General features: G+C 40.7%; 1 protein-coding gene across 2 annotated transcripts in view; it reads left to right on the top strand.

The window, feature by feature from the left end:
- Positions 1-1,072: 1,072 nt before the first annotated feature.
- DEPDC1B (DEP domain containing 1B) overlaps positions 1,073-13,268 on the top strand; it is an 85,719-nt gene continuing 73,523 nt past the window's right edge. Inside the window, exons 1-3 of one of the 2 annotated variants that reach the window (XM_049648549.1) lie at positions 1,147-1,223; positions 1,984-2,124; positions 8,703-8,968. In XM_049648549.1, the coding sequence (XP_049504506.1) occupies positions 8,736-8,968 (233 nt within the window). In that variant the 5' untranslated portion in view covers positions 1,147-1,223; positions 1,984-2,124; positions 8,703-8,735. Of the gene's footprint in view, positions 1,224-1,983; positions 2,125-8,702; positions 8,969-13,268 lie in introns of both variants that reach the window. The other variant, XM_049648547.1, reaches the window with a different exon arrangement.

Below are 13,268 nucleotides of genomic sequence, written 5' to 3'. Positions count from 1 at the left end.
ATAGAGTGGTGACCTCATTTTTCCTTTAACAATAGCAAATCAGACCAGCACTTCATAGGAGGAAAATTCTGAGCAGAAAAACAGCCCTCTGGCAAAAGACAGAAATTTTTAGGCTGATATAAAATATAGAATTCAAATTCAAGGGATAGACTATCAAAAGAAAAAATAGATGAATTGGCACTCTTCCTGCTCTTTTTTTTTTCATTAAAAAAAAGTTTATTTATTTTGCGAGAAAGAGAGAGAGAGCGAGAGCAGGAGTGGGGTAAGCACAGAGAGAGGCAGAGAGAATTCCAAACAGGCTTAGCTGTTAGCGCAGAGCAGGACATGGCGCTCTATTCCATGACCCCAGGATTCTGACTGGAGCCCAAATCAACGAGTTCAGATCAAGAGTCCCACGCTTACCTGACTGAGCCATCCCCGTGCCTCCCCTCTCCCCCCACCCCCTCCTTTTCCCTCATTTTATTTATTTTAGAGAGAGAGCCAGTGGGGGAGAGGGGCAGAGGGAGAGAGAAAGAAAATCTTAAGCAGGCTCCACGCTCAGCACAAGCCTGATGCGGGGCTCAATTCCACCATCCTGGGATCAGTACCTGAGCTGAAACCAAGAGTTGGATCCTTAACCTATTGAGCCACGCAGTCATCCCTGTTTCCAGCTCTTTACTGCTTCTAGGGGCTGTCGACACTCTTTGGGGCCAGGTGACCTTATCCAGTGTTTCAGTGTCCCTCCACTTGTAGATGCCGTCCACTCGCTTCATTTCACTGCCCACTTCTCCCAATCCTACTAGTAGCACCTGCAGGTTCACTGTACATATGGAATGCTGACTCGGATTTGTTCACAGTCCACGATTTCCATCACCGAATTATACACTCTTTATTGACCCTCTACCAAAGAAAGCGTATGTATGCCGTTGTCTGAGGTGCACATCCTGGCGTGCGCCGGGTGGGATAAGGGAGGACAGCCGACTCGGTCCCCAGCCGGTCTGAGCTCACAGGAGACGCCAACGCAGCCACCAGTCGCCTACCAGGCGGGGCCCCGCCCCCGCCCCTCAGTTCCCGTCACGTGTCTCCGTGTCGCCCAATCAGCGTCTGTAGCGCTTAGGCTCGCGATTCAAACTGCTGCGCCGCCAGCCTGCAGGGATCCGCGCAGGGGCGGCCGGCGCCGCCACTGCTTACCAGCTATGGAGCACCGCATCGTGGGGCCCGGCCCGTACCGGGCCACCAAGCTGGTGAGTGACCATGCCGGGGCTGGGCGCAGCCGCCGGCCGCGTACTGGTCAATCCTCCCCTCTACAGGGCTGGCGGGGCCCGGGTTTGGAGGCGGGACATATTTCGGCCGGTGCGGACGGGCCCCACCGGAAAACCGGCCGTTTTCCGAAGGGTGCGCTAGGAAAGGCTTACCGGGTCTGGAGCTCAGCACGTCGTTGGGGTGCGTGCAGCTTCGTCCCCAGACGTCGGCCTGGTTCTCGGCAGTAAGTGACGCCTTCCGATATAAAGCATCCGAAACACTAGGGTGACCCTACCCCCCACCCCCTTTGTCCTCTGGAATCGAACGCCTGCTGCCGGGAGAGGAAGGACCCACCTAGTCCGTAACCTCACGGCCACCCACCCTTTCTAACACTCACCCTTTGCCGCAATCCAGGCAGGGCGTGTCTCCGTCTTGAGTGTCTCGTGTGGTGACACTTGCGGTTCTTTCTAACGGTGCCCCCGGGATGGTGGTGGGTCTTAGCCGCTTTTCTGGCTCCCAGCGTTTCTGGTTCTGGCAGCACCGACCTAAATCAGCGGTTGACCCGAATGGATGTGAAAGGGACTTTGCAGCCCCTGATGGTCCCGGGTGCTGTCTTTTCTTCTGGGAGAAGAACTTTGGTGTTCAGGGCTCTTAGGTGTAGTTGATTTCTTTGTGACCTGGAGCAAGTAATTTTAGTGCTTTGCGTTTCAGAGGATTACTGTAATGGAGTAAGTGGTGACAATTTGTCGATGTCACTGGCAGGTTTTTAGAAGCTTTGTATGAAAGCCTGCTGATAATTTGGCAGGAAGGACATCGCTCCTTGGTCTGTTACCACTTCTGGCCACGTCTAACTTGGGAATTCGTTTCATTGTTCTCTGCCACCTAACGGATATCCAGGAAAAGGTAGGAACAGCACGGGAGGAATTATTGCACTCATCCTTGCAAACAATCTGTTTGTTACAGGCATTCATAATGATTCATTCATTAAAAAAAATTCAGCAAATATAAATTTAGAATTTCCATTGGGCTAGCCTCTTAGAGGTGTGGATGGTGCTGACAGAGAACAAATAAGGGTTTAAAAAAATCGTGTTTTCATATCTGCTTCCACTTCACAATTGCTTCTACCATTTGAAACCATCTGGGGTCGGGGCTATTAGTAGGTCCATCTTTAGGGATGAGATATAGATTGTGCTTCATCAGGAACTTTGAAAAAGTTTACTGTCCTTTGTGGAGGGAAAAGTCACATCCCTCTTCCCCCAGTTTATTCACAGTAGTTACGCAAGGGAAACAGAGAGGCTCAGGATCTTGGAGTAACTAGTTTTCATCCTTCCTGCTTTAGACTAAAACAAGTTACATCAGAATTGGAACTGTTTTTAATCTCACTGAATTGTATGAATCACTACTTTTCTTGGATGCAGAGTACCTATGTAACAAGACACCGCTTCATTCTGAGTCACATTAAAATATTATCAAAGGAATTTATAAAGGAATGTGTTCTTTGTCCTCCAGAGGCTGTCATCCCCCAAGGAGTGATATACAGGTCAAGTTTAGCCAAGCCTGATCAAGTTAAGCAGAAAATTACACGAATCATTAATGAATGCACCTCAATTTTATCAGAATTTCCCAGGTAGTCAGTTCATTTGTCACCTTTATTCTGTTTGAGATCCTTGATCCTAAACTAAGATTTTGAAAGCCCAAAAAACATTAGCAAAATTTTTTTAAAAAGTGAGACTTTCTGATTTATCAGTAATCTCAGTCATCTTTCTCCCTCATTATAAAATGTATGTTTCCCCAAGCATAATTCACTTGTGTCTTACACCTCTTACCAGGTAAATCATGAAGTTTGTGACCAGTCCTCTCTTTACTTATTTATCCCAGCTCCCCTTTCCATCTCCCTCTCCCCACTTACCATTTCCCCCTTCTCCCAGCATCACCCTCAACCCAATCTTCAGGAAAAGCTTGGGAAAATCTGTTGGCATTCCAAGAGCAGACCATTACTTCCTCCTTTCATGCCTTGCTGTACTTTTTCAAACCATGTACAGCTTCATTTTCTAAAGCATCAAAGTCTTATCTGAAAATAACGTTTTATGGATTTGGTGAATTTTTTATGCCAAAAATCAGATGACAGATTCTAAGTCATTACATGATGAATGTGGAGGTTGATTAGCAACTTACTCATCTTCTTTGAAATAGCTTTCACTTTTGTAACCCACATACAAATACAGTTTACCCTTAAACAGTATGGGGGTTAGGAGTGCCCACCCATGTGCATTTGAAAATTGGGGGTGTTTGCTGGCTCAGTCAGAAGCATCTGACTTTGGCTTAGGTCATGATCTCATGGTTCCTGAGTTCGAACCTTACATTGGACTCTGCTGTCAGCACAGAACCCATTTCAGATTCTCTGCTCCCTGTCTCCCCTGTACCCCCAAAATAAAATAAACATTTTAAAAAAAGAAAATCTGTGTGTAACTTTTGACTCACCTAAAACTTAAGTACTAACAGCTTACTATTCACCAGAAGTCTTACCAGTAACATAGTCAATAAACACATACAATAAAAGCTTGGTTTGCGAGCATAATTTGTTCCGGAAACCTGCTTGTAATCCAAAGCACTTTATATCAAAGCGAATTGCCCCGTAAGAAATAATGGAAACTCAGATGATTTATTCCACAACCGAAAAATATTCATATGAAAATGATGACAATCCTGTAATATAATACAAAATAACAAAGAAAATACAAAATATAAGGAAAAATAAACAAATGAACATGCACTTACCTTTGAAAACCTTCCTGGCTGGTGTGAGGGGGACGAGAGAGGAGGGTTATGGTGTAGGATGACTTTCACTGTCATTAATGGAATCACTGCTATCTATTGGCTCAAAGGAATTTTTTTCTGCATAGGGGCCATTGTATACACTCACATCGATGTTGACTACAGTCCAGTATTAATAAGCTCTTGTCACATACTGTATTTAATGAGACTGGCAATAAGGCAGCAGAGGATAGGGTCTGTATCTGCAGGCAGCCTGACCTAGAATGAAGCAAAGCATTCCTAAGCTTACTCTTGTATGGAAAAGCAAAGGACCGTCCATAGGTGCTTTGAAGTGACAAAAAATACACTGGTGCCAGTTGTGGGCACCTTCCAGCGTTCTAAAAAATCATTGATTTCTGCTAATCACCATGGCCTGAGACCGAGTGTCCGAGCACGGGAGATGATCACCCACAATCCCACAGAGAGAGAGAGAGAGAGAGAGAAGAACCATTGGGTCAGTTGTGATCATATGATGTTTGGTGTCACGTGCAACTCATATTGCAAGACACCTCTTGTTTAAATTTATTAGAAATGTTTGCTCATCTTGTGGAACACCTGCAGAGCAAGTTACTTGTAATCCGGGTTTTACTGTATTTTGTATGTTTATGTATTATATACTGCATTCTTAAAATGAGCTAGAGAAAAAAGTTATTAAGAAAGTCATAAGGAAGAGAAGATACGTTTACAGTACTGTACTGTATTTATAGACCAAAATGTGTATAAGTGGACCCACGTATTTCAAACCCGTTGTTTAAGGGGCAACCATAGTTGATCAGTTTAATAGAAATAATGAGGAGAAAGAAAATAGCTTTTTAAAAACTCCTATTATCTATGGATTCTTTCTTTGAACTTAATTCTGAGTTATTTATAGCATTTGAAGCAACTGTTAAACTTTAAAACACAGCTGTCATTCAATCTGAGAACTAGAATGGATGTGAATGATTGTCTAGTCCAGTCCCGCCATTCTGTTGAGACCTAAAGGGGTGAACTGACTCGATTAGGCCTGTCTTGTTAGTACGCGGCAAGTACAACTAGATCTAGAGTTTGGTTGTCTCTGCTCCCAGGTGCTATATCATTGTAGCACCATTATCACAATATTTTTGGTACTAAGAAGGAAGGAAATAGAATAACTATCCTAGAGAAAAGAACAGGAAGCACATTTCAACACTCAGTGCTGTATTTTGTAGTTTGGCTCATGATGTGAAGCAAAAACAATTGTTTGATTCCTTATTTCAGATCCCTAGTTTAAGGGATAAATAAGTAAAACAAAAAAAGTCTTTTAATCACAAAGAAATCTGTTTTATCCCCTTTGCTATAAAGATTATCTCTTCAAATGTAATATGTTGTAGAACAAAATCACATTCTGAAGCTCTGCCTTGTTCTTTGTTGATGTAGGTTATTTTCCTTCTAAGTGTGACTGAGAATTGTAACTTGTTTTACGAGAACTTAATTCTTTTTTTTACAGAGTAACGAAATAGCAACATTATTAGTTTTGGAAATAAGTGGGAACAGAAATCATGGTTCTCACTAGGTTTCAGAATTCTAAAGCATTTCATGGATTAAGTAAATATAATCCATAATGCTAAATGCCATTAAAAAGCAACAAAAATTAAAAGTTCTTTTTATAATTTATTTTTGATAAATATGTCTTATTAGCAAATTTCTAGTGCATAATGAAAACCAGCTGTCCACAGAGTCAGTAAAAGTGTTATCATAATGAATTGTTTTTTTCTCGGTGGAAAATGCGTTGAATGAAAAGCTCATACAGAATAGTAAAAGTATGTTCAAAAAAATTTTTTTGGAAAAAAAAAAGACTGTAGGTGACCTTGACCTACAAGAAATTTAAACTTAGTATTAATTGATTGTAATCACAATTAATTAATTGTAATTAATTAATTGTAATTTCCTGTGGTATAGTATAGCACAGGAAAACACAAGTAGCACAGTGGGATAAAAAAGAGTTCAGATCTTGATTCAGAACAGAATCAAGGAAGATACTATGTAAGGTAATTTACTATTTCAATTCATTGAAAAAAGGGTATTCTTCCTCCTCCCATAAAAAATTCCAGTTGTAGATTCAAACAGTAAAAAAAAAAAAAAAAAATCACTCTAAAATATTTGATGAATACTTTTAATACATCAGGATGGGAAAATGTCCAACTTCCTTCCTCTAAAGGGGAAAACCCTGAAGCTATAAAGAAAAAGAAGATATATTTGTTTCATTAAAGCATCATCATCAACAATAAAACCTTCATGTAGCTAGAGACTACATAAACAAATTGATAAGCCAGGAGAAAACATTCTTAATATATTTTAAAAAAGATTAATATTCCATATTTTTTAATTCAATACACCTTTATTAAATACATGTACACTGCCTTCAGTTGTGGGGATATGGAACTGAGCAAAATAGACTAACTTTCCTGACTTCTTTGTGCTTTGACTTAAATGCTAGATGTAAACATTTAAAATAATTAAGAGACTACCTAATAGAAAAATGTCAAGTCTCAGATGAGTAAATGAAAATTACTAAAGATGAAGAGAGCAACATGCAAACAAAATTTAAGCGATACCATTTCTTGAACGCAGATTGGCAGAAACAGTAACATTTAGATGATAGTAACATCTAGTGATGGACAAAGGTAAGGTAGGATGCGCATACGCTGCTGGTATCACTATAAATTGTTAATCTGATTTAAATATGCTGATCCTCTCTAGAAATCCATTGTAACAAAAATAAATAAAAACATTGGTCCTTTAGGTTTTTAAAATAAGAATATTTTGAAACAACAAATACTCATTATTTGAGTACTCATTGAAACAACTCATTGAAACAACAACTTATTCATAAGAATGAGTAACAACTCATTGAAACCACAATACTCATTGAAACAACAACTTATTCATAAGAATGGGCTGGATCTACAGGTATTCATATAGAAAGACATCCATGCTATGTTCAGTGCAAAAACAAGTTGGGTAATGTGTGCAATAGGATTGATCGTATTTCTTTAAAAAGGAAGCAAACAACAGCAGTAATAATAACACACATACATAAAACAGGAAAAATCTATATATATGTGCATATGTTTGATAGGTATGTGGGATTGGAGAGAGACTGGGCAGGCTCAATTTTATACACTTCTGCATTTAATTTGTTACAGTGTATATTATTACTTACCTAATTAAAATAAATAGAGGAACTGCTTACCAGCTTGAGTCAATTAATAGGCATGTTTACTTCTGTTTTGAAATATTGGATCCCAGGAACCCATGTCTCCATTACATTTATTAAGTAATGTATAAAGTAAGTTTAACTGATAATGATTATGATAATTCAGTCAACCTAAAATAAATGCAAATCTTTTTTATTAACTCTTCCCACTCCCAACATGCTTGATCAGGACTAACGTGAAGGCTAGGTGTCAGCAGAGAATAAACAACAACAATGGTTAAAAATATGTGAATATTGTTTAAAAGTATGTTTATATTTATAGCTATAGGTGCTATAATGAAATGACCACTTAATGAGGAAACCACAGAACAGATTTCAGATTATATTCTGAGACTAACTGCCTGAGGGACATGTGCCATTTTGCACATCTTCCTTGGGTCTTGATTTTGCCCCAATTGCTTTCTAGCCCTAGAATAGTTTGAGCCCCAAATTTGTTGTAAGAGATTACCCTGGGGGTGCCTGGGTGGCTCATTCCAACTCTTGATTTCAGCTCAGGTCATGATTCCAGGGTTATGGGATCAGGCCCCTTGTCGGGCTCCGCCCTGAGCGTGGAGTCTGCTTAATATTCTTAAGATACTCTCTGGCTCCCTCCACCCCTCTCCCCCACTCATGCTCTCTCTCTGTCTTTCTAAAAAAACAAAAAAAAAACAAAAAAAAAATCAAACTATAATTATTAGAAAAAGATTTTCTGATTTCAATGGGAAAGGAGGTGAAAAGTAAAAATTCACTTTGTGCAGTGATACAGAAAGAGAAGAGTGGGAGAAGGGACAGTGGTTAGAAGAGTAAGACCATGAGGTTTTAATACTTTTAGGAGTACTGGCAGGAAGCCTAGAGTCCTAAAAAGAAATTGGTATAATTATGTAGGAAGGATACCTTATGTGAACATTTCATTTAATTTACGGAAGGCGGATGAAGGGGTGGATGTCTAGATTTTTTTTTAAGAGGAAAATATTTTGCAGGAGTTTTAAACATGTTTTGACATCAGGACTATATCTTGTACATATACATTTTCTTCTCTCCATTTGATGCTTTTCATGTAATAAATGATACATATTTGCTTAATGATGTAAAATCATATTAGAGCTCCAAGAAGTGAATTAGGCATATTGGGCTCTGGTTTATCAATTTTTTTGATCATATGTTTGTCATTAATGTAAAAATCCATTAAATTCACATAATGGGACAACTTTCTGGTCTTATCTCCAGTAAATACCTATTGAATGAATAAAATACAGTTTTTTAAAATATAAAATACCGTTTTAAAAGTTATTTTTCTTTCAAGTGTGAAGGTTGTAAATAAAAAAAAGTCGAGGCTGTCATTAAGACGGTTTTCTAAGTGGAAAAACTGCATTCATCGTCTTAAATATTTGGGATGTAATAACTTGAACAAAACCAGTTGATTGCTACATGCTTTTCTCCCTTTTTTCCCCAGTGGAATGAAACAGTTGAGCTTTTTCGCGCTAGGATGCCCTTACGGAAACATCGCTGTCGTTTTAAAAGTTATGAACGCTGCTTCACGGCGGCTGAAGCCGTGGATTGGCTGCATGAGCTGTTGAGGTGCAGTCAGAACTTTGGCCCCGAGGTGACCCGCAAGCAAACAGTCCAGCTGCTGAAAAAATTCCTTAAGAATCATGTTATTGAAGACATCAAGGGAAAATGGGGTCAGGAAGATTTTGAAGACAATCGTCACTTGTACAGGTAACGGTGACAAGTAAACCTTAAGGGGGAGGACGGGCAGCTCTGGTCAGTCTCTTGAAACTGCCTCATGTGAAAGAATCTCTCTTGTCCACTGGAATGATGCTCGTCCTTGTGATTTGTTGAGTGAAGACCTGAATGTGTTGTCACAATAAAGCCTATTGCCGTGTTCTTAGGTCTGTAGAGTGCCCCCTGGCCGTGTTTTGTTGTAGTGAGTTTTCAGAAAGGACATCTTTTCTTGCCTTTTGCGCATCTGGGAGGGTGATCACAGTGGCTCAGTGCTTCTAGAGAATAGGAAAGGGTGAAATAGCTCTGGGCCGGGCCTCTCTGGCAATGAGAATGTATTTATTCAGGGGGTTAGCGGCAGACTGGGTCTGATCTTTAGGCAGATCTCAGAGCCTGTATGAAGCGTTGTACTAGAATTCCCTGATGTATGTCTGCTTTCCGCCAAATGTTTTTGCTCATGTTTTAGTGCTATTTTGTGATTGGTCACTTACCACCCGATCGCCCAAGGGAAAAATGCATGTCTCTCGCTCAGACTTTCCTTCTCACTACATGCTAGGTTGTTTTACTGCTGGAGGCGGAGGGGACCTACCTAAGTAAGCTTTGGGGACTGGGAGAGTATTAGAGGAATGAAGCTGCACATGTCCTGAAAAGAGTAAGTATTGAGTTACTGACAGGCCTACCAAAGGGGTGAGAACCTGAAAGGGATTAAAAGAAGAAATGGAGAATATGGATCCTTAACATTTGTTTTCTTTTACTCCAAAAGAAAATTAGGCATGCTCTTACAACACCTTTAGTAAGGGAGTTTGGGTTCCCTGGGACCCATGACTTTGAGCAGAGAAAACCTGTTTATTTTCTCCCTGAACCATTTGTTTGGCTCTTTTGTGGACTAGCTGCTGAGGAAGCTCACAGAACAGTGTGAGGGTTGTCACCAGCCCCAAGGCTAAGACCAGACACTGCTGCACATTTAGCATTAACTTCTTTTTTTTTTTTTTTTTAATTTTTTTTTCAACGTTTTTTATTTATTTTTGGGACAGAGAGAGACAGAGCATGAACGGGGAAGGGGCAGAGAGAGAGAGGGAGACGCAGAATCGGAAACAGGCTCCAGGCTCCGAGCCATCAGCCCAGAGCCTGACGCGGGGCTCGAACTCACGGACCGCGAGATTGTGACCTGGCTGAAGTCGGACGCCTAACCGACTGCGCCACCCAGGCGCCCCAGCATTAACTTCTTTATGGAGTTTCATCGGCAATCTCCAGCTTCTAGATAGCAAGACTGTCATGGGACATTTAGTTGTCTCTCCATTTGGCAGTTATTTCTGGCTTGCTCATCCAACTTTTAATTAGGATCTTGGGTGATTTGAGCTTATTCTGAGACCGTAGTGCTTGTTAGCATCAGGCAGTGGAAACTCCAGCCCTGGTTCTGCATGCCATACTTCCCTGGGGATTTGTAAGTGATTATTTCTCTTGGGAAACTGTAATTGCTTGTACCCCGTCACAACTTAGCTAGAACACTTCTGAAAGATTCTCTGGATGAGTAACTCGCAATCTCTTCTCTTGTGACCACCTTACGTTGGGTAACATCCCTTGCATCTCAGGAGGCTTTCAGGGTCCTCAGAAGAGTGAAGTGGGAGAATGCTCTAGGAGCCGGCCCCCCTGCCTTGGGAGAGCATGCTTCACATCAGGATGAAGATTTAATCAGGTGTCCCGATTTAAAACATCGAGTGTACAGCCAGAGTACATTTGTCCTTTAAATAGCGATTTTCTCTTCACTTTCTCTAATACTTGTGAATCATAAACGGAGCACTATTTTTTTCTGTTGTTTACCACCTGAAAACTCATAGCTTTCCATTTGCCCAAGTGGAAGTATTCTGAGTTAACCACTGGTGTTTGCCAATTTCTCAGATTACTGTCAGATGAAATCTATTTAGATAAGTAAAGCATTTGTTAAGGAGCATGTGCCCTGAATTGAGAGTGAGCTAATGAGAGAGGCGGCAGCTGTTGCCCGCGTGCAGCTTCCAGGACTGGAGCTCGGATCCTCGCATCTGTGTGCCAGGGCTCCAGAGAAGAGTGGGACGGGGGCTGCCCTGCCCGCTCTGCTTGCACCTGCTTTCCTAGCAGAGTACGTCCTGCTGCCGGATTATAATGGAAGCAGATGAGGGAGATGAGGATCTAGAGGCAGGTTAGATTTGAAAGTAGATGGAGAGTCAGTATGGTGGAGAAATTCCAGAACATGCTTCTAAATATCAAGCCTTCCTAGGTAGTATCAAGGAGGCTGGAACAGATAGCCGAGGAGTCTTGCTGGCAAGGAAGGAGCTAAGGTACTCACACACTGATGATGTGCTGACTTGTCACGTTATTGTTATTTAATTCAGCATCTGTCGATGTAGCATATTATCCTGATTTTAAAGATTAGGAAGTTATTAAGGCCAAAGTTACTAACTTCTGCAGAGTCACTCAGCTGGTAGTAAGAGTAGGATTTGAATTGAGATGTCTGTGTCTGAAGCCTGTGTTCTTACGATAGGCTATATTGCCTCCATTTCCACAACGTGAGATTGACTTAGGTTATTAGATAGTGATTGGATGAGTAAACACACAGTAATAAACAAGATGCATTTGGTGTACCCAACATGCGTTTATGTATTTACAGAATTCCAGTAATGTTTTAAGTACCAGGTAATACAGTTAATGATCCTCTGTCTTCAGGAAATTGTCAAAGGATGACTGGGTGGCTCCGTTGGTTTAGCGTCTGACTTCAGCTTAGTTATGATCTCACGGTTCATGAGTTTGAGCCCAAGATTGGGTTCTCTGCTGTCAGCGGGGAGCCTGCTTTAGATCCTCTCACTCCCTCTCTCTCTGCCCCTTCTCTGCTCACGTGCTCTCTGTCCCTGAAAAATAAGTATTAAAAGAAAGAAAAGAAGTTGTCAAATAAAGGAAGTGAGGTAAACATCATCAACCTAAGCACTTACAAATATAGCAGGAGGTGGGTGGTTTCTTGGGTTTGTGAATTACAGAAAGCTACATGAAATACCAAAGGCTCTTACAGCATTTTTTTGAAGACAGAAAACACACACACACACACACACACACACACACACATACACACACACACACGCATGCACACACAGTATATGTGGGAGAATTTTGTAACAGAAAGTTAAGCTTTTATTTTGGAATGTACCAAATTTTATTTCTAGTTCTTAAAGACTGTGTGTCATATTTCTTCTGTGACTACAGTTACATTTGTTAACCATGATTTTTTTTCCCCCAGAATCAAAGATGTAAGTATAGAAAATAGAAGGAAGTAGTGAATTTTAGCGTGCAAGAAAGGAAAGCAAGATCCCAATATCTGAATGTCCATCATTGTCAGAGATGTTGCAGAGAACTGCCCAGAGCTAGTTACTGAACCACATCCTTCTTGTTAATAATGCCATTGTCTGGAAAGAATTCTGAATTTGCTGCTACTAAAGACCATTTTAGATTTCACTAAAGGGTCTATGTAGTTAAGCCAGATGCTTTCATCTGTGTCTGACAAAGTTTCCTCGTCCTATACCTCTAATGAGGAGAGGCATTGATATATATTTGTATGAAAAATTTCAGTTTATGAAGCAATTTCCCTTCCATGATCTCCTTTGATCTTCATGGAGACCCTGGGAGGTGGACAGGGTGGATAGTTCATCCAAAGAGAACCAAGGATGTTTCTCTTTGAAATATCTAAACCAAACACCAGGAGTGTTCTAGTTAAGGAAAGTTCATGCTGATCATCAAATGTGTCCGTTTATTTATGTGAACAGGCAGTTATATAGGAGTATTTAAGACTAATGTAATGGGTCATATAAAAATTGAAGTCGATATTATGATAATTGCTTGTTTTGAATGATTTAATGAGAAAAGTGTTTGTCCTACTGTAGATTTTTAGGAGGATGAGGTTCCTGGTCTGGTGAGATACCTGGCCCTTGACCTGTTCTCATTACTGATGCTAGCTCTGGTGGATCGTGTAAGTGGGAAGGTGTTTGGTGTTCACAGATAGGAATTTGCTTGGCTCAGCTTTAGTGGTTGAGATCTGATGTGTAGGGAACCACTTCCTCTATTTTCCCACCTCTCCCTGTCCCCTTTTTCTCTTCCTTTGTTTCTACCTCTTTATGTGTGTCTCTCTCATGTTCCTACTTCTTTCTCTTTGTTTCCTGTATTCTTTCTGTTCCCTTTCCTTCATATTTGCTTTTTTTCCTGTCCTATTTCCAAAATACTGATTTTAATTTGAAACTAGAATTTGTTAGGTAGATATTGCCAGCTCTATTGAATA

The sequence above is a fragment of the Panthera uncia genome (genome assembly GCF_023721935.1).
Source record: "Panthera uncia isolate 11264 chromosome A1 unlocalized genomic scaffold, Puncia_PCG_1.0 HiC_scaffold_17, whole genome shotgun sequence".
NCBI lineage: Eukaryota > Metazoa > Chordata > Mammalia > Carnivora > Felidae > Panthera > Panthera uncia.
The sequence above is the reverse complement of the archived record's forward strand: the minus strand, read 5'-3'. Positions and strand labels throughout refer to the sequence as shown.